Here is a 22,865-nt window from a genome sequence, read left to right on the forward strand (position 1 = left end):
AGCTCAGTCCTCACGAATGGTCGCTTCAGAGCACAGTTACACAAGAGATATTTGCCAAGTGGGGAACTCCTCAAATAGACCTCTTTGCATCCCAGATGAACACCAAATGTCCCAAATTTTGCTCCAGGTACGGGGAGCAGCACTATCTGGCAAAGGATGCGTTTCACCTCCACTGGTCCATGCATTTCCTCCTATCCCTCTGATTGGAAAAGTTCTTCAGAAGGCGATCTCAGACAATGCATCCATGATCCTCATCACACCGTATTGGCCCAGGCAAGCATGGTTCCCCATACTACTCAACAGGGCTTCTCAGCCGCCATGATTTCTCCCGAAGTCCCCAGACCTTCTCACGCAACAAGACAGGCAGTTGCTTCACCCAAATCTTCAATCTCTCAATTTAACAGCCTGGCTTCTACTTCCTCACTGACTGGAGAATCAGTATTCCCCCTTGAAGTCCTTCGCATTCTCCTGGCCTCTAGAGCGGATTCGACTCAACGTTCATATACAGCTAAGTGGAACTGTTTTCAGCGCTGGTGTTCTACGCATCATGTTCACCCTAGCTCATCACCCTTAGTGCAGGTCCTGCGCTATCTTACCACTTTGCAAGTCAGCGGATTAGCATACAATTCAATTCGCATTCATCTGGTGGCAATCTCAGTTTACCATGACCCAGTGGACGATGTATCTCTAGTGCGCCATCCTATGGTCAAACGATACTTTAAAGGGCTTCTACGTCTTCACCCTCCCATCCAGCCCCCTGTGCCGGTCTGGGATCTCAACCTCGTGCTGCAAGCTCTCATGGCTCCACCGTTTGAACCTCTCTTCCATATCTATCAAATGGGTAACGTGGAAAACTCTATTCCTGGTGGCCATTACCTCAGCTCCTTATACACAATTTCTTCATGATAAAAGTCTTATTACGGACTCATCCAAAATTCCTGTCTAAAGTAGTCTCGGCATTTCATTTAAACCAAACAATTGTGCTGCCTACTTTTCATCCACCGCTGCATACTTCTACAGAGGACGAGCGGTTACACACCCTGGATTGTGCCAGAGCATTACATATCTATTTGGACAGAACGGTGAGACCTCAACGGCCATCTCAGTTGTTCCTCTCCATACGTCCAACATCATCTCCTCGACCAGTTTCCAAATTGACGTTATTGTCTTGGATTTCAAAGCTCATTGCATACTGTTATTCCTCCGCATCCTGTCCTGATCTCCAAGAATCCTCTCCACATATCACAGCTCATGATCTCAGAGCTATGGCTACCACCTGGGCTCACGTTCGCCTTGCTCCACTCCAAGAGATCCGTCGAGCGGCTACATGGTCCAGAGTTCATACGTTTGCAAAGCATTACTGCCTTGATGTGGAATCCGGAGCGGATACATCACTGGGTTCTAGGGTATTGCAAGCAGCTTTATGAGGCGTCAACTTCCCTCCTCTGCTGCTTCTCAGGTAACAGATCTTTTTTCTATATTTAAACATGTTACTAATCTGTTACCTTCAGCTGGGGAGGCACCAACTTGGGTGGCTGGAAGATCTCTGTCCAGTGAGAAATGGAAGTTGCTTACCTGTAACGGTAGTTCTCCTTGGATAAATGATCTTACAGCCACACAATCCCCCCCGGCCTCCCCTATTGGATGCCGCCAGCTTTACACCTAACTAGTTTTACAGTTGGAGCTTTGATATATATACTAGGCAGAATGGATACATTTGGGCGGGATGGCTGGCACATGCGCAAAGCTTTTAAGCTTTGCAGATTTTTGACTGCCGAGTCGGCTCCGTCACGGGGACGTCACCAACTTGTGTGGCTGTAAGATCATCTGTCCAAGGAGAACTACCGTTACAGGTAAGCAACTTCCATTTGTATTAACCAAAGTGCTCATTTCCTGCTCCACTTATGTCCTTCTGTCACCAAAGGTTACTGGTACCTAGCTTTTGAGCAATAAGGCAATTGCTGCACACAGAAACAGTTTTGTTGAAAAATATGATAGTACTAACTTACTACCATGAAACTGAATTAGCAGAAAAATCTAGAATAAATATAGGAGCTGGTTTTCTACTCAAGTTTTTTTTATTATTATTTTTTTAGAAGTCTTTTTATTAGAAGCTTAAGTCAACATTACAAAGAAAAGGCAATATATATCAAACATAAGAAGCAAAATATACACTATGTGGAAACAAATCACTTCTCAAACAAGGCCCAAATAGGAACCTCTAGAAATATATATATATAACCCCACACACACACACATACAACTTGTTCATGAAACCCTATCCCCCAAATCCCCTCCCTCCTCCAGCAGACTATGCAATGAAACAAATGAGCAATTACTACTTGAAAGTGTTTACCTTAGGCACAGGATCTAGCAGAGAGGATTTCAGTCCAGGTGTCACACTGGGAAGGTAGGGAGCCAGATCCTGGAACAAAGAATCAAATTGGACAACATTATCAGCCTAATTTACTAAGAAATTACCCCAATAGACCAGGGCTTCCCAAACTGTAAATCACAACCCCAAATGGGGTCATAAAATCCACATCTGGAGTCATGACCTAGGCAAGCTGGGGGTGGGGTGGGGAATACAAAAACAAAGCACTTCACTAGCCCTCCTGATAAGCCTGTGATATAACTAGGCCTGCCGCCTTTATGGGCTCAAGGGAAGGTAGAGGATTATGGTAACATCAGTTGCTGTACTGTAAGAGAACCAGATGCAGAAGCACAAACGTAGGATAGGTCACTGGTGATCACATGCTTTCTATGGCTACAATAATGGGGTCGCAGTCATAGGAGTTTGACAAACATGCAATAGACAGAGAATGGAGAAAAAGTCTCAAAACAGACCTTAAATCTCTCATCACACAGTAAACCAAATGGCTTTCACTCACAGAAACAGAAGATGCTAATAGAGAAAAACCATCACTGTGACATCATAGACCTTATTTGTTAGTCTAGTAACTTACTGAACCCTAGTATATACTTAACATAGTAAATGATAGCATAAGAATATCCATACTGGGACAGGCCGAAGGTCCATCAAGCCCAGTAGCCTGTTTCCAGCAGTGGCCAATCACTTAGCTAGATCCCAAGTAGTAAAACAGATTTTATGCTGCTTATCCTAGGACTAAGCAATAGAGTTCCCCAAGTGATCTCAATAATGGCCTATGGACAGCAGATAAAGACCTGAACCATCCATCCAGTTTGCCCAACAGTCACACTCATTATACAGTATATTTACAGTTAAATTGTCTTTTCTTTAATACTTCTGGGCAATAGACCCCAGAAGTCCGCCCAGTACTGTCGGTTCCCACTGTTGGTTGCCATTGAAATCCACTCCAACCTATCCTAACCAACTTGTCATTGGAGCTTCTAACAAAGCCCTTCCTGGATCATCCTAAACCAAATCATCATATATGGAACATTGACTGTGCAGGATTGCCTAGTACCGGCTTTAGTTTGTTTTATATCATCTATTTTCTAATAAGAGAGCCTCTGTGTTCATCCCAAGCTTTTTAATTCTGTCACCATTTTCATCTCTACCACCTCCCTCAGGAGGGTATTCCAGGCATCTACCTCCCTCTCCATGAAAAAGAATTTCCTAACATTGCTCCTTAGTCTGCCACCCCGAACCTCAATTCATGCCCTCTAGTTTTACCATTTTCTTTTCTCTAGAAAATATTTGTTTCTACATTAATACCTTTCAAGTATTTAAACGTCTGTCCCTCTTCTCCTCTAAAGTATGCATATTCAGGTCTTCCAATCTCTTGTACATATTTTGGTGCAAGCCCCATACCATTTTCATCACTTTTCTCTGGACCGCTTCAAGTCTTTTTACATCCTTAGCCAGATACAGCCTCCAAAACTGAACACAGTACTCCAGGTGGGGCCTTACCATCGACCTATACATGGAAATCAACATCTTTCTTCTGCTGGCTATGCCTCTTTCTATACAGCCTGGCATTCTTTTGGCTACAGCCACTGCCTTGTTACACTATTTCATTGCCTTCAGAGCCTCAGACACTATCACCCCAAGGTCCCTTTCCCCATCTGTGCATATCAGCCTCTCACATAAGAACATAAGAAGCGCCATCTCCGGATTAGACCTTCAGTCCATCAAGTCCAGCGATTTACACATGTGGAGCCTGTAGGGGTGTTTCCTTATTTGCACCTGAAGGTTAGGCCACTCTGACATCATCAAGCCTGAACCATTATTTACAAGAAATCATTCCAGCCTGAACCTAGCAAGAAGAGAAAGAAGAATACATCTTTGCTGTTTCTGCCTGATGCATTCTGGTATGTACCAGAATTATATTCTAGTCAAGGACATCCAGTTATGCCTACACGATCTTCCCATGTGAATCTTGGGGGAGGCATGCTTCTATCCTATGCTTCTTATCTAATGAAGGCGCCTCTGTTCTACAGCCTGAGCGAGACTTTATACATCTAAGTCTGTCTCTGGATTGGTCCAAAGAGGTCATCTGAAGAGATCCAAGTGAAATGTGCTAATTGTAATTTAGTCTGTGCCAGGATGTGAGGGAACTCGCATCTTATCATAGGTTAACTCTGCATTCTCTATAATAATTAAGACCTGAAAAGTTACCTTGTGTGTCTCTCTCTGTTAGAGAGTTGCGCGGGGACAGAAATCCCACCCGTCCCCACCCGTCCCCGCCAAAATCCCACCCATCCCCACCCGTCCCCGTGAGGAATCCCTCCGTCCCCACCCGTCCCCGTGAGGAATCCCTCCGTCCCCACCCGTCCCCGCGAGGAATCCCCTCCGTCCCCACCCGTCCCCGCGAGGAATCCCCTCCGTCCCCACCCGTCCCCGCGAGGAATCCCCTCCGTCACCATCCTTCCCTATAAACTTCAGAAATAGTTATTTTATTTAATTATGCTACTGAATTAAAGGCTCTGGTAGAGACCCATTTACAAATAAGCAAAGAGACTATTAATTTGGAAATATTAATTGGGAAGAATACATACTTTGTAAATGGGTTTCTACCAGAACCTCTAATGTAAATATAAAATATAAATACTCAGCTGATGAGAACCCACAAACTGTCAGCTGAGGACTTCCTTTGCAGTTGGCCTGGGGTCCCTTTTGCCAAGCTTGGCAGGCAGCAGTAGCGTCCCTGAGTCACAGATGCTGGCACCTCAGTGGCTCATGGATGCTGCCAGCAACTGCTGCGCTTGGTGGAGGGGAGTTCTGACCATCTCTAGAGGAGGTCCTCTGCTGGCGGTGCTTGGGGATCCCCACCAGTCACAGCAAGGGCCAACAAGTACTTCAACACTGTAGAAATAAAACCAGAAATGCATTTCCTTTTCTTTTGAACACAAAACAAAGATATCTGCCATATACATTTCCCAAGGCAGATGACTCTATGCAATGTCACCTCGGTAACAAAATACAAAAATAGACAAATACACCCCCTCCCTTTTTACTAAACCACAATAGTAGGTTTTAGCACAGGGAGTTACGCTGAATGCCTCGCGCTGCTCTCAATGCTCATAGGCTCCCTGCGCTAAAAAACAATATTGCGGTTTAGTAAAAGGGAGCCATAGTGCAAAATATAGACAGCAGATATAAATTCTCAAAACAGACACATTTTGATCACTAAATTGAAAATAAAATCATTTTTCCTATCTTTGCTGTTTGGTGATTTCATGAGTCTCTGGTTGCACTTTCTTCTTCTGACTGTGCATCCAATCTTTCTTCCTTTCTTTCAGCCTCCTGTATGTTTCCTCTCCTCCAGACCTCATTCTCTCCCCCAACTTTTTCTTTCTGTCTCCCTGTTCCCCCTTCTTTCTGTCTCTCTGTCTGCCCCCTTTCTTTCTTTCTCCGTGCCCTCCCCCAAGCCACTCGGTTTGCTGCCACCGCCATCGGGGAATAGTCCCCAAGCCACCGCTGTCCCAAGCTTTCCCTGCAGAAGCGTCGCGCTGACCAGCATTCCGCTCCCTGACGTCAATTCTGACGTAGGAGAGGAAGTTCCGGGCCAACAAGGCATTTCTCCTCATTCCATCCAGCCTGAGCCCCATCTCTCCTTGATCCAGCATTTCCCTTCTGTGTCTGTCAGAATTACCATTCCACCTATTTTCCAGCATCACCCTTCTTTGTGTCCATCTCACCTATATCCGTATCTCACCACTTTTTCAGAATCTTCATTTGTCTCTGTCCTTGTCTTTACCCCATATTCACCATTTGCCCTTTCAATGTCTTTATCTCCCCCCCCCCCACACACTTTTTCAGCATTACTTCTATGTCTCTATTTCACCTCCTCTTCATGTCCCCTCTGTATCTCTATCCTTATTCAGAAGGTCCTGCTTACCCTTTCTCTTCTTTGTGTCACTATCTCCATTTTCAGCTTTCCCCCCTTTTCCATTGTTAATGCACCCTGTAGCCAGAATCTTTCCACCCTCCCTCCACTCCGGCCCAGCCCAGTATGAAATATTTCCTTTTGTTTCTCTCCCCTCTCTCTTCTCCTCCCTCACCCACGAGTCCTGCATCTGGCCCTCTCCCTTCTACCTGCACCTGGCAACACCCCCCTGCTCCGCGGCTCTCTTAAGCAACTCGTCAGCAGCGGTGATCAAGACAAGCTGCCGACATCGAGGCCTTCCCTCTACGAGTCCCACCTTTGTGGAAAAAGGAAGTTGAAACAAGCGGGACTCGCAGAGGGTAGGCCCCGACGCCAGAAGCTTGTGTCGATCGTTGTTGCCGAAGAGAGCCGCAGGTAGAAGGGAGAGGGAGATAGGAAGGCTGTAGAAGCTCCGGAGCATGACACCTAACCCGGCCAGGATGATTTCTTTTTCAGGCTGCTGCTGCCGCTGCCGCTGCCATCCCCTACCCGAAATGACAAAAAACAGCCTAATGCCCGCGTCGGGAAATAGCCATGCTGAGCAGTGAGCTCAGCACGTACACAGATGAAAGCCTTGCTTGCTGATTGGTCCGGCGGCACGGTGGGGCGGGGCCGCCGGACCAATCAGCAAGCAAGGCTTTCATCTGTGTACGTGCTGAGCTCACTGCTCAACATGGCTATTTCCCGACCCGACGCCAGACTTGCATCGCCAGACTTGCATCGCCAGACTTTAGGTAGGTTGTTTTCATCCCCGTGGGAGTCCCGTGGGCAAGGGGGCGTCCCCGTGGGAGTCCCGTGGGTCAGGGGGGCATCCCCGTGGGAGTCCCGTGGGCCAGGGGGCGTCCCCGTGGGAGTCCCGTGGGCCAGGGGGGGAACCCGCGGGATCCCCGCGGGACCCGCGGGATCCCCGCGATCCCCGTTCCCGTGCAGACCTCTACTCTCTGTCTGAGAGAGTGAATCTGACTTTAAACAGATCTGGATTCCATCACATCAAGGAAATATTTGCTGCCAACTTAAGTTACAGCTATTCCAGTGGCTGACGAACTCTTGTTTTGGTACCAAAAGAATTCTTATCTTCAGTGCTGAGTAGAAGACGACTTCCTTTCACCTGATTTTGTGCCAAGGCCTAATTGAATGGTGAGAATACGGAATTCTATTATCTTATCAGCTGGGGTTAGATAAGTGAATCCTATTGTGGTTCGGGATAAGGAGAAGTAAAGCTACTCTTGGTGATAAGCGATATATTTAGTTGCTGCTAATCAGGAATTATTATTATAAGGAATTATAGAGTGTAAGAATTAGTTACTTATTTATCTAGCAAGTGTGTTGTGATAATTATGAACTGAGTTTCATATATGTAATCGGATATTTTGTGAACAATATTTAGATATTGCTGCTGGCTTATGAATTATATTTTTCTATTTTCATAATAAAAGTATTTCTCATTAGCCTCGGTCTGGTTTCCTGTAAGTAGGCAAAGAAAGCTGAACCTGGATGAGATATTATGGTTTTCCCTAGAAACTAACAGGCACGTATTTGTTTATGTAACTGATTAGTGGACCATAAATCTTCCTACAAGGCCCTGCCAGGTGTACACCTGGCGTAATTTTTAGTCAATATTATATAAATATACGTTGTAGATAGTTAAAGCAGGGGTTCATTCACACCAAAAGTAACAAAAACAGGACAATTGACAAAATCATAAATAAACGGAGAAAAATAAACCTCAATTGTGGGTCGCCGGGACTACACAAGTACCCAAAGCTCACCACCTCATCACGGGTTTATAAAAATCTCCGTACAGTTATAAGTTACTTTCATACTTCAACATCTCTTTAAAAGAATAGTTTTCAAAAAATTCTCAAAGGATTTGAATTTCAACGTCCTATAATTTTCTATAAATAGGTGAAACAGCCCCAAACTAACTATATGTGTGGCAATCAGCTACAGCTGTAGATAAATTCAAAACAGGGTCTAGTAGCGTGGCTATAAAACCTGCATAGTAGCGTATATAAGAGAGTCAAACACTCATCTGAAGAAACATCTTCGTCCCGATAGAAAAGATCTTCTATTTCGCCTGAAAGCAGGCTACTTCAGGGGATTCGTTTGCACCAGGTTATCTCCACGCTGTCAGCTGTATACCGGGAGGCCTGTTTCTCTCAAAATGGCCCTCAGACCGAGATACGCGCCCGACTCGTTTAAAAACAGAATTTTTAGTCACCCATATCTTTCTATGCCTCTCGTAAGGAGATGTGCATCTAGTTTGCTTTTGAATTCTAGGACGGTCGATTCCGCAATAACCTCCCCTGGGAGAGCATTCCAGGTGTCAACCACTCTCTGCGTGAAGCAGAACTTCCTGATATTTGTCCTGAACTTGTCCCCCCTTTAGCTTCATTCCGTGTCAAATTGGACAATGTAAATAATTTTTTCTGCTCTATTTTGTCGATTCCTTTCAGTATTTTAAAGGTCTCGATCATATCCCCTCGCAGTCTCCTTTTCTCAAGTGAGAACAATCCCAGTCTCTTAAGTCGATCCTCGTATTCTAGTTTCTCCATTCCTTTTACTAGTTTTGTTGCTTGTCTCTACACCCTCTCCAGCAGTTTTATATCCTTCTTTAGGTTGGGAGACCAATGTTGGACGCAGTATTCCAAGTGGGGTCTGACCTATAAAGCGGCATTATGACCCTCTCCGATCTACTCGTGATTCCCTTCTTTATCATGCCCAACGTTCTATTTGCTTTCTTTGCCGCCACCGCACTTTGTGCTGACGGTTTCAGGGTCCTATTTATCAGTACACCCAGGTCCTTTTCTTGTTCGTTCTTACCCAGAGTTGCATCTGACATTCTATACTCGTGTTCCTTATTCTTACTGCCTAAATACATTACTTTGCATTTCTCCACATTAAACTTCATCTGCCATTTCTCCACCCATTTCTCTAACTGATACAAGTCGCTCTGGAGTTCCTCGCTATCCTTCTGCGATCTGATCGCCCGGCATAGCTTTGTGTCGTCTGCAAACTTGATGATCTCACTGGATGTTCCTTCTTCCAGGTCATTGATATAAATATTAAATAAGATCGGCCCAAGTACCGGGCCCTGGGGTACACCACTAGTCACTTTCTCTCAGTCGGAGAACTTCCCATTTATGCCCACTCTCTGTTTTCTGTTCTCCAGCCATTTGCCTATCCATCTTAGTATATCCCCCTTCTATTCCATGGCTTTGTAGTTTCCTGAGAAGTCTTTCGTGTGGAACTTTGTTGAACGCTTTCTGGAAGTCTAAGTATATTATGTCCACTGGTTCTCCACTATCAATTTGTTCGTTCACGGTCTCAAAAAATTGAAGTAAATTCGTTAAACATGATTTCCCTTTCCTGAAGCCATGTTGACTGGCTTTCATCAGGTCGTGTGTATCCAAGTGCAGGACTATGCTATCTTTAATCAGTGCTTCAACCATCTTTCCAAGGTCAGTTGTAAGGCTCACACATCTGTAGTTGCCCGGTTCTCCTCTCGATCCTTTTTTGAAAATTGGCACAACATTCGCTATCTTCCAGTCGTCCGGTATCTGTCCAGTTCTAATTGTCAGGTTGGCAAGTTTTTGCAATAACTCTCCGATTTCAACCTTCAATTCTTTTAAGATTCTCGGGTGAATTCCATCCGGTCCAGGGGATTTTTCACTTTTAAGTTTGTCGATCTGGTAGTATATCTGGTCCAAGTCTACTTCTACTGTGGTGAGGCTGTCTTCTATTACTCCTTTAAACACTTCCATTGCTTCTGGTATTGTTGCGGTGTCCTTCGTAAAGACGGACGCAAAGAAGGAATTTAGTCTGTCTGCAATTTGTTTGTCTTCCTTGATGTACCCTTTTCTTCCCTGGTCATCCTCTCAGCACATATATTTCCTTCGGATTTCTACTACCCAAGTGCATCACTCTGCACTTCTTCGCGTTGAATTTTAATTGCCAAACATCAGACCATTCTTCAAACTTTTGCAGATCCTTTTTCATGTTTTCCACTCCCTCCTGGGTGTCCACTTTGTCACAAATCTTAGTATCATCCGCAAAAAGGCAAACCTTACATTTTAACCCTTCAGCAATGTCGCTCACAAATATACTGAACAGAATCGGCCCCAACACCAATCCTTGTGGCACTCTGCTACTCACCTTTCCTTCCTCCGAGCGAATTCCATTAACCACCACCATCTAGCGTCTGTCCATCAACCAGTTTCTAATCCAGTTCACCACTTTGGGTCCTAATTTCAGCCAGTCAAGTTTGTTCAAAAGCCTCCTATAAGGAACTGTGTCAAAGGCTTTGCTGAAATCTAAGTAAATTATATCTAATGCAGTTCCTCAAACTGATTCTCTGGTCACCCAGTCAAAGAATTCAATCAGGTTTGTTTGGCATGATTTACCTTTAGGAAAGCCATGTTGTCTCAGATCTTGTAACCCATTTGATTTAGGAATTTCACTATCCTCCCCTTCAGCAACACTTCCATTATTTTTCCAGTAACTGAAGGGAGGTTTACAGGCCTGTAGTTTCCCGCTTCATTAGATGACCACTTTTGTGAAGAGGGACCATATCTGCTGTTCTCCAATCCCACGGAACCACTCTCGTCTCCAGGGATTTATTGAACAAATATTTAAATGAAGCCGCCAGAACTTTTCTCAAGCTTCCTCAATATCCTGGTCCTATGGCTTTGTCCACTTTCAATTTTTCAAGTTGTTCATAAACACTTTCTTCCATGAATGGCATGGTATCTACACTATTCTCATGTGTAATTTGCCAGCCAATCATGGGCCTTCTCCAGAATGTTCTGAATGTTCTCCAGAATGTTCTGAAAATAGAAGTATTTGTTTAGCATGTTTGCTTTTTCCTCATCATTGAAGAAACTTGAAGAAACCCTTCTCTTTAGAGCAGCTCCACTACCACCAGGAGCTGCTCCAGCGCCTCAACTGCCTCTCCGCTGCAGGGATCTTGGTCGGGACGGTGTGGGAGATGAACTCCGCCTCCCGACATCTCTAGCAGCGCTAAACTTGAAGAAACTCTTCTCTTCAGAGCAGCTCCACTACCACTGGGAGCTGCCCCAGCGCCTCAACTGCTTCTCCGCTGCAGGGATCTTGGTTGGGATGGTGTGGGAGATGAACTCCGCCTCCCGACATCCCTAGCAGTGCTAAACTTAAAAACACCCTTCTCTTCAGAGCAGCTCCATTACCCACGGGAGCTGCCCCAGTGCCTCAACTGCCTCTCCGCTGCAGTGATCTTGGTCGGGACAGTGTGGGAGACTAACTCCGCCTCCCGACATCCCTAGCAGCGCTAAACTGAATGAGCGAAACCGCAAGCCTGAAAGGAGCTGTGCCCGACTTTGGTTCTCCTTATTCTAACTTGCATTCGCACTACGGGACAACCTATGGTGTACTTAACTTTTAAACTGCTGCCACTGAATCTGATTTAGTGGCACCTGACTCACTGCTAGTCTATCTATTAATTTAACTGCTATTGAATCCAATTTAGTGCTATCTGATTTACTGCTAATTTAACTGATAATTTAACTGCTGACATTGAATCTGATCTAGTGCTATCTGATTCACTGCTAATTAATTAACCTAGAAATTGGGAGTAACAGAAACACCAAATAGCCACTAGGACAAGAAGAAATCATTTTAATCTTCAAGCATAAATTTCCTACTGATTTTACAATCTATTTAATATGCGATAACATTAAGGATGTTAAGTCACTCTATCCACAACTACACTCAGCCCATTATCCTGACCTACCCATCAGGCTTATAATTAACCAACAGGAAGACAGAGCAAACCATATTAATGTAATCTCGAGCAACAGTAGACATCAACGTACCCTAAAAAAAGAGGATAAGGGAAATAAAACCCATCAGAACCACTGCATCTACCAAATCTATCACATCCACTTCCGTTCCCTGTGCATATCTTAACACCAGATCTGTCAGGAATAAAGCATTTTTAATTAAAGATTGGATCATCAGCAAGCAAATAGCCTGTCTTTTCCTAACGGAAACATGGCTATTGTCTAAAGATGACCCAATAATAAATGATCTCCTACCAGATAATTTTAAAATTCACAAGCTAAATCGTGATGAAAGAAGAGGGGCAGGATTAGCAATTGTTTCTAAGGAAGGACTTGTAGTAGAACTATTGGATTCCAAAATGACCAATCATTTAGAAATATTAGCCTGTAAAATTAGCAATAAGGAACTAGAAGATTCCATTTCTTGTACATTATTCTATGTTCTGCCGAAAAGCTGGCCAAAAGCTAAAGAGGACATTTGCGAATTTGTCCTACATAACTCAATCACTTCATCACATAATTTAATTGCAGGAGACATAAACTTACATTTAGATGAATTGGACAATCCAGAAGCGAAAGACTTTAAAAACTTTCTATCTCTACTTAATTACAATCTCCCTTTACCCACACAAACACATGAAAAAGGCCATCATTTAGACGTGGTAGCGATGTCCACAAAAGAGATCTTAGACCCTTCCATCTCTCTTTCGGACGGTACTTGGTGTCACGATATCTGGTCTGACCATTTCACTTATTATTTCAATCTAACCTGGACTCAGCTGAAATCTAAGACTCATCCAAGGACAAAAAGAGAACACCTTACAAGGGGCCAAATCAATCCAGAGGAATATTGGTCACAATATGATCTACAAGCGAAGATAGAAGAAGGAGTTGATTTCTATGATCACTGGATGAAAACTAGCACATCCATTCTAGATAAAATTGCCTCTAAACGAAATAGTAAAAGCTGCTCAAATAAATACAACAAATGGTTTGACATCGAACTCCTAACTATGAAACAATCAGTAAGACGATTAGAAAGAATCTGGAAAAAAACGGGAAAACTGTCAGACCGAAACAACTGGAGATCCAACACAAAACTCTACAAACAACAGATAAAAGAAAAACGTAAAACATTTTACTCATCCAAAATTAACTCATCTAATACTAGCTCAAAAGGAGTTAATACAAAAGAACTGTTCAACATAGTTACAAATTTATTTGACACCACATGCTACACTCAACCCATGCATAATATCAAGCTACCCTCAGCAAATGATCTAGCACAACATTTCAGTTCAAAAATTAAAAACCTAAGAAATAACTACTCGACAACTGTCGCACGCGAACATCAATCAACTGATATACATGGAAATGATTTGGAGTTCCTTCCAGCGGACATGAACATAAGAACATAAGAACATGATTTGGAGTTCCTTCCACAATTTAGAATGGAATAACTACATCAAGTTATATAACAAATATTCTAAATCATACTGTGTCCTGGACTCATGTCCCCCAGAAATTATGAAAGCAGCTCCATTAGACTTTAAACTATCTTGTTGAATTATTTAACCAATAACCTAACCAATGGAAAATTCCTCACTAATAATGGTCATATCATAATAACCCCAATTCCAAAAAATCGCAAAGAATCATCAATGATCAGTAGCCAACTATAGACCAGTAGCATCCATTCCATTCATTGTAAAAATCATGGAAGGATTGGTACACACCCAACTGATGGAATGTCTCAACCAGTTCTCTCTTTTGCACAAAACTCAATCTGGTTTTAGGCCTCTGTTTAGCACTGAGACAGTAATTGCGGCTATTCTGGATAATTTGCGCTACTTGTTTAGTAAGGGTCTCAATGCCCTGATCATGCAATTTGACATGAGCTCTGCCTTTGACTTGGTGGACCATGAAAAACTGTTACAATGCCTAGATGCAACTGGAATCAGAGGAGAGGTATTAAACTGGTTTTGAGGTTTCCTTATATCCCGCACCTACCAAGTCCGTTTTAACTACGATCTCTCTGATACATGGAGCAATTTATCTGGCATGACACAGGGGTCACCATTATCCCCTCTGCTCTTCAATGTTTACATGTCCTCATTGGGTGTGCAATTGTCCCAGATGGATATAAAACTATTTAGCTACGCTGTTGACTTCACGATAATTATCCCATTCACTACCTCTATCTCAGAAGTCACCCCCCCAAAGCAACAGAAGTACTAAACCGGATGGAGCAATGGATGACTGAATTCAGACTAAAGCTAAACTCAGAGAAAACAAAATTTTTTATAGCATTGCCACACCCACTTGACACTAAAGCATCAATGTGCATCAACAACCTTAGTTATCCCATTCAACCCACTATGAAGGTACTGGAAGTAACATTTGACCAGAGTCTGACCATGAAAGACCAGGTAGACTCCTTGATTAGAAAGATCTTTCTCACCCTCTGGAAGCTTCGGTCCATTAGAGCTTATTTTGATGTTTCATCATTTAGAATTCTGGTACAATCCCTTATACTGAGTCAACTTGATTATTGTAACATCGCCTACTTGGCACTCTCCCAGAAGAATATGCGGCGATTGCAACTGGTACAAAATGCAGCGGTTAGGCCACTTTGTGGACTGCAGAAGTTTGATCATGTAACACTTTCCTATCGACTTCTACACTGGCTGCTGATGGAGGCATGTGTGAAATTCAAGTTTGGTTGTTTTTGCTTCAAGGTACTTTACGGCTTAGCACCTAATTATATAACAGACCTTTTCTCTTTCACAACCAACAGACATAGGAGAAGCTCACATCTGAACTTTGTTTCTCCATCGGTTAGAGGTTGTAAATTTAAAAGTCATCACCAACATCTTTTCTCACATCAGCAGCATTATGGGGTAAAGATCTGGAACAAGTGCTCGTGCCTACTACTTATAGGGAATTCAGGAAATGCCTAAAAACACATATGTTACTGAAGTACTTAGGTAACTGACCTATACAATCTTAGAGCTCCTTTTATCAAGGTACGGTAGGGGTTTAATGCGCGGAATACCGCACATTAAACCGCCTGCCGCGCTAGTCAATAACGCCTCCATTGACGAGGCGTTAGTGTTTTGGCTTGCCGCGGGTGTTAGCGTGTGATGAAATGTCCAACATGCTAACTCCCGTAGCGCACCTTGATAAAAGGAGCCCTTAGTCTTCAACAAATGATCTTTAGAACTGTTATTCACTAACTCTGAACTTTGTTTATTCCACTCAATCTGTAATACCTTCTAATCATTGTAGACCGCATAGAACTTCACGGTCCTGCAGTATATAAACTGTTATTATTATTATCATTCTCCACATAGCGGTTCATAGCTTCTTTCAGTCTCACAATTTTGTTTTTTGTCTTCCTTCTTTCACAAATATTCCTGAAAATATTTTTGTTTCCTTATTTTATATTTCTAGCCATTTGCTCTTCTGCCTGTGCTTTTGCTAGATGTATCTGTCTCTTGGCTTCTTTCACTTTCACCCAGTATTCCTTTTTTGTGCTCCTCTTTTTAAGTATAGTATTTTTATATTTCACAAATGCCAACTCTTTTGCCTTTGTTTTCACCGCCACTAATTGGAGAACCATATCAGTTTCCTATTTCTCTTGTTTTTTATTTTCCTCACATAAAGGTCTGTAGGCATTTGTATTGCTCCTTTTAGCATGAACCATTAACTTCCCTTGTGTCATCCAATTCTATTAGCTCTTTCTTCAGATACTCCCCCATGCTACTAAAGTCCGCACATTTGAAATCTAGGACTTCGGGAGTTTTGTGTGGCTGCCTTCCACTTTATCAGACATCAAGTAAATAGGCAGATACCCCCACCTCCTTCAACCATCTTGCTATTGAGAGCTTACATGCCACTGACCGCCCCATAAGACGAAGAACCGATCTGAACTACAAAATACAATGGAAACCTTCAAATATCTGAAAAGCATCCAATGTATGGCCAGAAGCCTCTCTAAAGGAAGCCACCTCCAAGCAAAATGAGGCTCGGGCAGACCGAGAAGAAGACCTAGACCCATCCCTGCTATCTAAATCCAGCATGTTCAATCTGGAATGCTTTGGCACTAGGGATACTGCGTGGCTGTCCATTAGGTGGATCTGAGTAGAGACCACAGACCCAGCCTGGGCCTGTTAAAAAAAAAGCCAGGTGCAGCGCCAGTACAAATTCTGGGGAGAACATTGATTCTGTTGGTGATCCGTGCCCAAAGACAATGAGGCAGGGAGTCCTACAGACCCGGAAAGCTGGGAAGAGGTTGAAGGTTCACTACCTCATGGAGACAAAAAGGCCACCAATCCCGCTTCTCCCAGGGCCTGATAAGCAGCTGCTACTTCTTCCGAACCTAAGGGCCGCACTGTTGGCTTGAATAGCTCATGGTCTAGAACCGCAGAATCCCTTGTTTGGTTCCACTCGGTATGCACCTGAGACCTCCTAGTGAGCTTTGCCATGGGAGCAGCACTAGGCAGATTCTGCAGAAGCACACGTCAAGGGTGAAAGCTAGACTGGCTACCGAGCTGACCAATTAAATCTCTTTATTGGAATGAGGACCCCCTTAACTGCCGGCAAGGGAATCCCTGAGGCCAGGCAGCAAAGAAGCTAAAGAAGAGAGTGGCATAAATGGGAAATCCGTCCTCTCAGGTACGGAGAATCCCCACGACTGCTGGCAAGGGACTTCCCAAGCCGGACAGCAACTGCTACTGTCGCTGAAAGGAGATCAAGGCCTGATCTGCTGCATCAGACCCCCCCCCCCCCTTGCTGTCTAGGCTGAATGGGCATCCTGCTGTTGATTCTCACCTCTGCTTGGCTGTAAACTGCTTGCTGTCCTGTCTTCCTTTCCTCTATTTTTCTTTAAAACTGCAGCACAAATGCACTGCTCTTCTCTTCTTTTGCTTTACACAAAGCAGGCTGAAGAGGCTGCAAGATCCAGGAAAGGAGGGAACCGAAGGGCAGGAGGTAATGTAATGTAATGTAATGTAATTTATTTCTTATATACCGCTACATCCGTTAGGTTCTAAGCGGTTTGAAGAAAATATACATTAAGATTATAAATGAGAAGTAAGAAGGTACTTAAAAAATTCCCTTACTGTCCCGAAGGCTCACAATCTAACTAAAGTACCTGGAAATTAATAAAGAAGAGAAAATAAAGATGGTTGAAAAAAGAAAAATTCTATGTGAATTTATAGGATGGAAATTAAACTGACAGTGAAGAACTGTATGAAAAAGAGGTACTGCAAAGGAGGCAGAGACCACCCTAGAGAGTTCAACTGGGAGCCAGTCACCAACTGGATCAGGAGTGGCTTCAGTCACAAAGCTGAAAGTTATGTCTGTCCACCTTCTTGGAGTTAGAAAATACTGAGGACCAGAGAGTGGGATTAGGACCTATATCTCACAGTTCTCCATGCGAGTTCTATCTCCACCTGCCGGTTGATGGACACAACTATCCCACTGGTCTATAATAGTAGAAAGGACGCTATGGAAGAAGGGAATACCAATTGATGGGAAGTGCCCTAAATGTGGGCTTGTCAATACACAGTCCTGAATTCACAAGTATAGGCTTATAAAAGTATGTGTGCAAGGACTGTGTCTGCAAAAAAAATGGTAAGAAAATAATCTACCATCTGGATCATCTATCTCAAGCTGCAACAATGTCATTGCTTAGGATTCAAGGACGCATAGGACAGGCATGTGGGATCTCAGAGAGAGTGGATGGGCTCTTTGGCCATTATCTTACATCGGTGTAGCATCTGCCACAAAACAAATACTTGCAATATCTCCAGTGGAGTAATATTTCTAGCTTATTTACTAAAGTATTTTCCTTGATTCATACCTTCTGGTCTGTTAGAGAATACATGTTTCCAATGATCTGAGCTGCCATTTTTCTTGTGTCTGTGGAACGGTCTTGAAAGGCTCGTTGAACTATTGGCATTATCAGAGCCAGAGAAGGAGCATCAATAAAGTGGACAAACTTAGTATCCAGCAGGGTTTGAAGACACTTCTGGGTCTTTCTTGAAGGATCCGTCAGAGCATCCAGTAGAATTGGAGAGATTGCTGTATAGGAGCAAATTATCAAGGTTATGCATCTCAAGGATTCATACAACAAAAAATGACAAGACATCCCAATTGCTTGCATAAGATTACAAGCATCCTGCTGTAGCACATTTTTCATTCTTGGGTTTGTAAAATCTTCATTTTTAAATCTTCATTTTTAAAAACCCTAAGATTTATACACAGTACGCAATTCATTAAATATTGTTTACACAAAATCATCATTATACTGTATATGGCACAATATAAGGCAAAAGGAATTTTTTCTTTCAAATTCCAAAAGAAGCAGAATCTTTAACAGACCAATAGCAGGTCACAGGTTTTTTGGAGTAGGGGAACTTAGCAACAGCCCCAGAATCCCTTAAAAGCAGAAAAAAAGTCAGACACCCCTCCTCCCCCCCCGGATTTCCCATGCAGAGCTGCCCAACTCAATTTAAAAAAAACCCAAAAATCCTGAAAATAAAAAAAGGATCAGAGCAGATCAGAATCACAGCTTCTCAACTCACTTGCAAAAGGAAAAAATTGAAGGGGGCTTTACAGTACTGGAGAAGGAGGCAGAGCGGAAGAATGTAAATTTAATCCTTCTGCAATCAACTCTCGAGTAAAGGAATATCACCTATGGTCAGACTCATATGTCCTTTGCACCAAAACTGTTTGTTGCTCTGGAGTTTTAAACAATTTGGTTAAAAAAAATCTTTTCAAAACATTGCATAAATTTCTTTGGATCTTGTACAGCAAGTACCCTCAGCATCTAAGACAGAGTCAATGTGTTTAGGTTTCACCCAAGGATAAATCATATGGGCTGGTAATTTCCCAGATTTGTTGCCCTGGTGGTTAGCAATGAATTCAAGGCAACCTGCACTGTTGATAGGTTGCCTTATTAGAGTGTATAGGATTAATTAGAAATGCGTACATTCTTGGAACAGATCTTTTTCTTTAATTTTAGAATGGACTTGTTCAATTTCTTTATTCTTCTTTGTTATATAAGCTATAGTTCCTGCAAAGCACTGCCTTGGCAGCCTGCCAAAAGTTTCAAGTTGTCATCATAGGCCTCATTATGCCTACAGTACTTTTCCCATTTATCTGTCAAATATATCTGAAACTGTGAATCATAACAAACCTTTTAAAACAGTCCATCTAACTGTTTTTTTCATAATATGGATTGTTTACTATGTCAATCCAAGGTGTAGCATGGTCAGAGATAACTATCGGACTTATTTTGGCCTTTTCTACGTGACCAAACCAGTGACTAGGAAGATATAATTCCATCTAGTAGCCCAGTTGTGTGCCTGAGCAATATGTGTGAACTTCTTTTCTGAAGAATGTAATATCCCACAAATATCCACCACTCCTAAAGTATTATAGGGTCCATGATCATATTAAAATCACAAAATATGGGCAAATATTTTGAGGAGATAGGGTTGGGGAAAGGGGTGGAAACAGGGCAGGTAGAATTATTCCATTTATTGATTTTACTATACTGCTATAGTTGCCCAAACAAATCAAAGGTTTACAATAAAATCACATATAGTAGAAAGGAACTTCATATACCGTATATCTCTACAGAAAAGTCAACACATTCATTCCTAAAATGAGAAGACATAAAATCACAACCAGTGTCTGGTTTCCGATGGTACACCACCTGCACCTTCAACAGAGAGTAAATTAAGAAATATCAAAGGCAGATTGAAATAAAAGGGTTTTCAGTTCTGATCAAATTCTTCGTACGAGTTTATCATTCAAAGTGTATGTAGCAGAGAGTTGCACAGGAAGGGAGCAACAGTGTTCTCCCCAGGGCTTTTTAACCGGGCGGTCTGCCCAGCTAATTTAGATTACCGCCCAGCTGTCATCTATCAGGAATCCTGCTGTTGCAGCCGCTCAACATAAAAAAAATTCCCCCCAAATACCATCTCTCACCGGCTTGGAGATGCGAACTCATGCTTCGGGGCTCTAAGGTATGCGTGCCGGATTCCCTCCTCTTCCCTCCGAAACCGGAAGTTACGTCCCGGGGCGGGGGAAGAAGAGAAGGGAAACCGGCACGCACACCTTAGAGCCCCGAAGCATGAGTTCGCCACGGGCTAAGGCAGGAGACAGGCAGGAAACTGGTTAACGACGGATGGAAACTTACAACTTGCTTTGGGCCTTTCTCGCTGCCGGGCCCTGCCTACTTTCTGTTTCCACGAAGACAGGACTCGGCAACAAGGAAGGCCCGAAGCAAGTTGTAAGTTTTCATTCGTCGCTGACCTATGCCTAATGATGCAAAAAAAGTCACGGCGCAAGGGAAGCCTCCCCTTCTCTCGCTTGGAAACTTCACCGCAGCGCAGAATGCCTATGGTGCAGGACAGGACACTGAAAAAATCAGACCTCGCACTCTCTACCACACTGTCCCACACCTACGTCGTAGCGAACAAGGACTCTCCGGGAGCTCGAGTAGGTGAGTCATTGTGCGAGGGGGGTTGCCGGTAGTAGAAGTCAGGTGGACTGGTCTGGCCTTGTACTTATAGGGGTGTGAGTGACATCTTACTCCATGGTTGATATGACTGATTACTAGGTTTCAAAGGACCAAAATTCATTTGTGGATATGTTTTTATATTATTTTATATTTAGTAATTTGTTACTGGAAAAATATGCAGGTACAGTAGTACTGTGGTATTCCCCCCCCCCCCCCAGGATTTGAAGTTACTGTAAAGTTATTTAAAGTTTGTTTAGCTCTTGTTAGCATAGTAATTGTGAATCATTTCTAACCAAAATTTGTATGTCTACCAGTAAACAGGGATGTTCAAGATGCTGAGTGCACAGAAAAAAGAGGGAGAGAAAACTTAAAAAATGGTGAACTTGTGTCATATGAATATAAAGGAGTGAAAAAGCTAATATAAGGGGCCTGTATGCAAAAACTTAAATAGCTATGTGTAGAAAATAGCTCGGTTTGCATCTTGGAGATAAGGATTTTTAAAATTGAAAATGCAAAATTATGCCAAAATTTCTGGGATGCGGTCATTCGTCCCCCTTCCTCCCAGCATGTCTACCATCTCTCCTCCCACACTAGGTCCAGTTAGTGGAATGCTTTTTTGTTTGGGGGGCCCAAAAGCACTGCCCAGGCTCTACCCCAGACCCAGCCGCCATACTAATAATAGTACTAATTGTAAATGCCATTTCTTCCATTCATTTTTCACATACACACAATATAATCTTATTAATAATACATAATGGTAACCACAAAATTAAACTACACAAAGCACACTATTTTACCCCTCCCCACCTTGCACAGCATTTCTTCCTCTCCCCTCCACCCCCATGTGCTATGTCCACCATCTCTCTCTCATTCCTTCCCTTGCTGTAAAGGGAGTGAGGAAAGAAAGATAGAGGGATCCAGGGTATATCGCTCCAACTCCTTCTACTGCCACATCCAACATTTCTCCCTCTCTCATCCCCCCCGGACTGTGTGCAGCATCTTTTACCACCAGCCCCTTGCCCAACATTTCTCCTTCTATTACCCCTCTCCAGAACCATGCGACATCTCTTCCTTCATTCCCTCCACCCGGTCCAACATTCTTCCCTCTTGCATCTGTCCCACTGTTCCCTCTCCAACACCACATCCAACATTTCTCCCTCTCATCTTTCTCTACCTTACTCCTCTCCCACCAACATGTCCAACAATTCTCTTCCTATGCCAAACATTCTCCTCTTTCTTCCTTTCCCCATGTACACCATTTCTTTCCCTCACACCCATGCTCAACCATTTTCCCTTTCTATTCCCTCCTCCACCTCAGCATCTCTTTCCTTCTATCTTTCCATGCTATGTCCCAAGTTCATGCCCCTTCCCTCCCTTCCTTCTGTATCCCAAGTTTGTGCCCCCTCCCTCCTTCCTTACTGACATTTTCTCTGTGTACAGTGTGCTTTGTGTTTTGTAAAATTTTATTGCTGGTAGATTATTTTGACTTGCTCATTTTAAAAGTAGCTCACAAGCCAAAAAAGTGTGGGCACCCCTGCTGTAGAGCCATTTCTTATATTTATCTTTTTTTTCTTAGTTGTTTAAATTCATGCAGAAATAAATGGCTAGATTGAACCTAATGACTTCATTAACGTCTTTCCCTTTTTTAAACCTCTATACTATTTGAAAGAGGGCAAATATCTAATTATTCCCTTCTAGAATTGGATACTTCTTAAATTTAGTAAAAATATTCTGGCACAAGTGTCAACCTTAAAAAAGGAAATCATATTGAGCATTGGAAAATAATAATCTAATAAAAAATAGTACACATTTAGGGCTCCTTTTACTAAGTTGCGATAGTGGTTTTAGCGTGCGCTTAGCGCACGCAGAATTACCACGTGCACTAGATGCTAATGCCAGCATTGAGCTGGCTTTAGTTTTCCCGCTTAGCGTGGGGGTTTGCGTGTGCAAAAAATGCTAGCGCACCTTAGTAAAAGAGGGGGTTAATTTTCCCCATCCCTAACCCTAACCCACCCCACCCGGCTACTTTTTCATGCCACCCGGTGGAAAAAATTTCTGGGGAGAACACTGAGCAAGATAGAGAAATGCAGATTTGCATGCTGATTCGCATTTCACCTGCAATATAAGAGGCATCACTAATCAATGATCAGTTCTAGAGGA

General features: G+C 43.0%; 1 protein-coding gene across 2 annotated transcripts in view; it reads right to left on the reverse strand.

Moving 5' to 3' along the window:
- GCN1 (GCN1 activator of EIF2AK4) overlaps positions 1–22,865 on the reverse strand; it is a 324,708-nt gene that overhangs the window by 108,032 nt on the left and 193,811 nt on the right. For both annotated transcript variants that reach the window (XM_033954090.1, XM_033954088.1), the window contains exons 38-39: positions 18,036–18,256; positions 2,357–2,425 (exon numbers count right to left, since the gene is read on the reverse strand). In XM_033954090.1, coding sequence (XP_033809981.1) covers positions 2,357–2,425; positions 18,036–18,256 — 290 coding nt within the window. The remainder of the gene's footprint in view (positions 1–2,356; positions 2,426–18,035; positions 18,257–22,865) is intronic.

This window comes from Geotrypetes seraphini, chromosome 8, assembly GCF_902459505.1.
Source record: "Geotrypetes seraphini chromosome 8, aGeoSer1.1, whole genome shotgun sequence".
In the NCBI taxonomy this organism is placed as follows: Eukaryota; Metazoa; Chordata; class Amphibia; order Gymnophiona; family Dermophiidae; genus Geotrypetes; species Geotrypetes seraphini.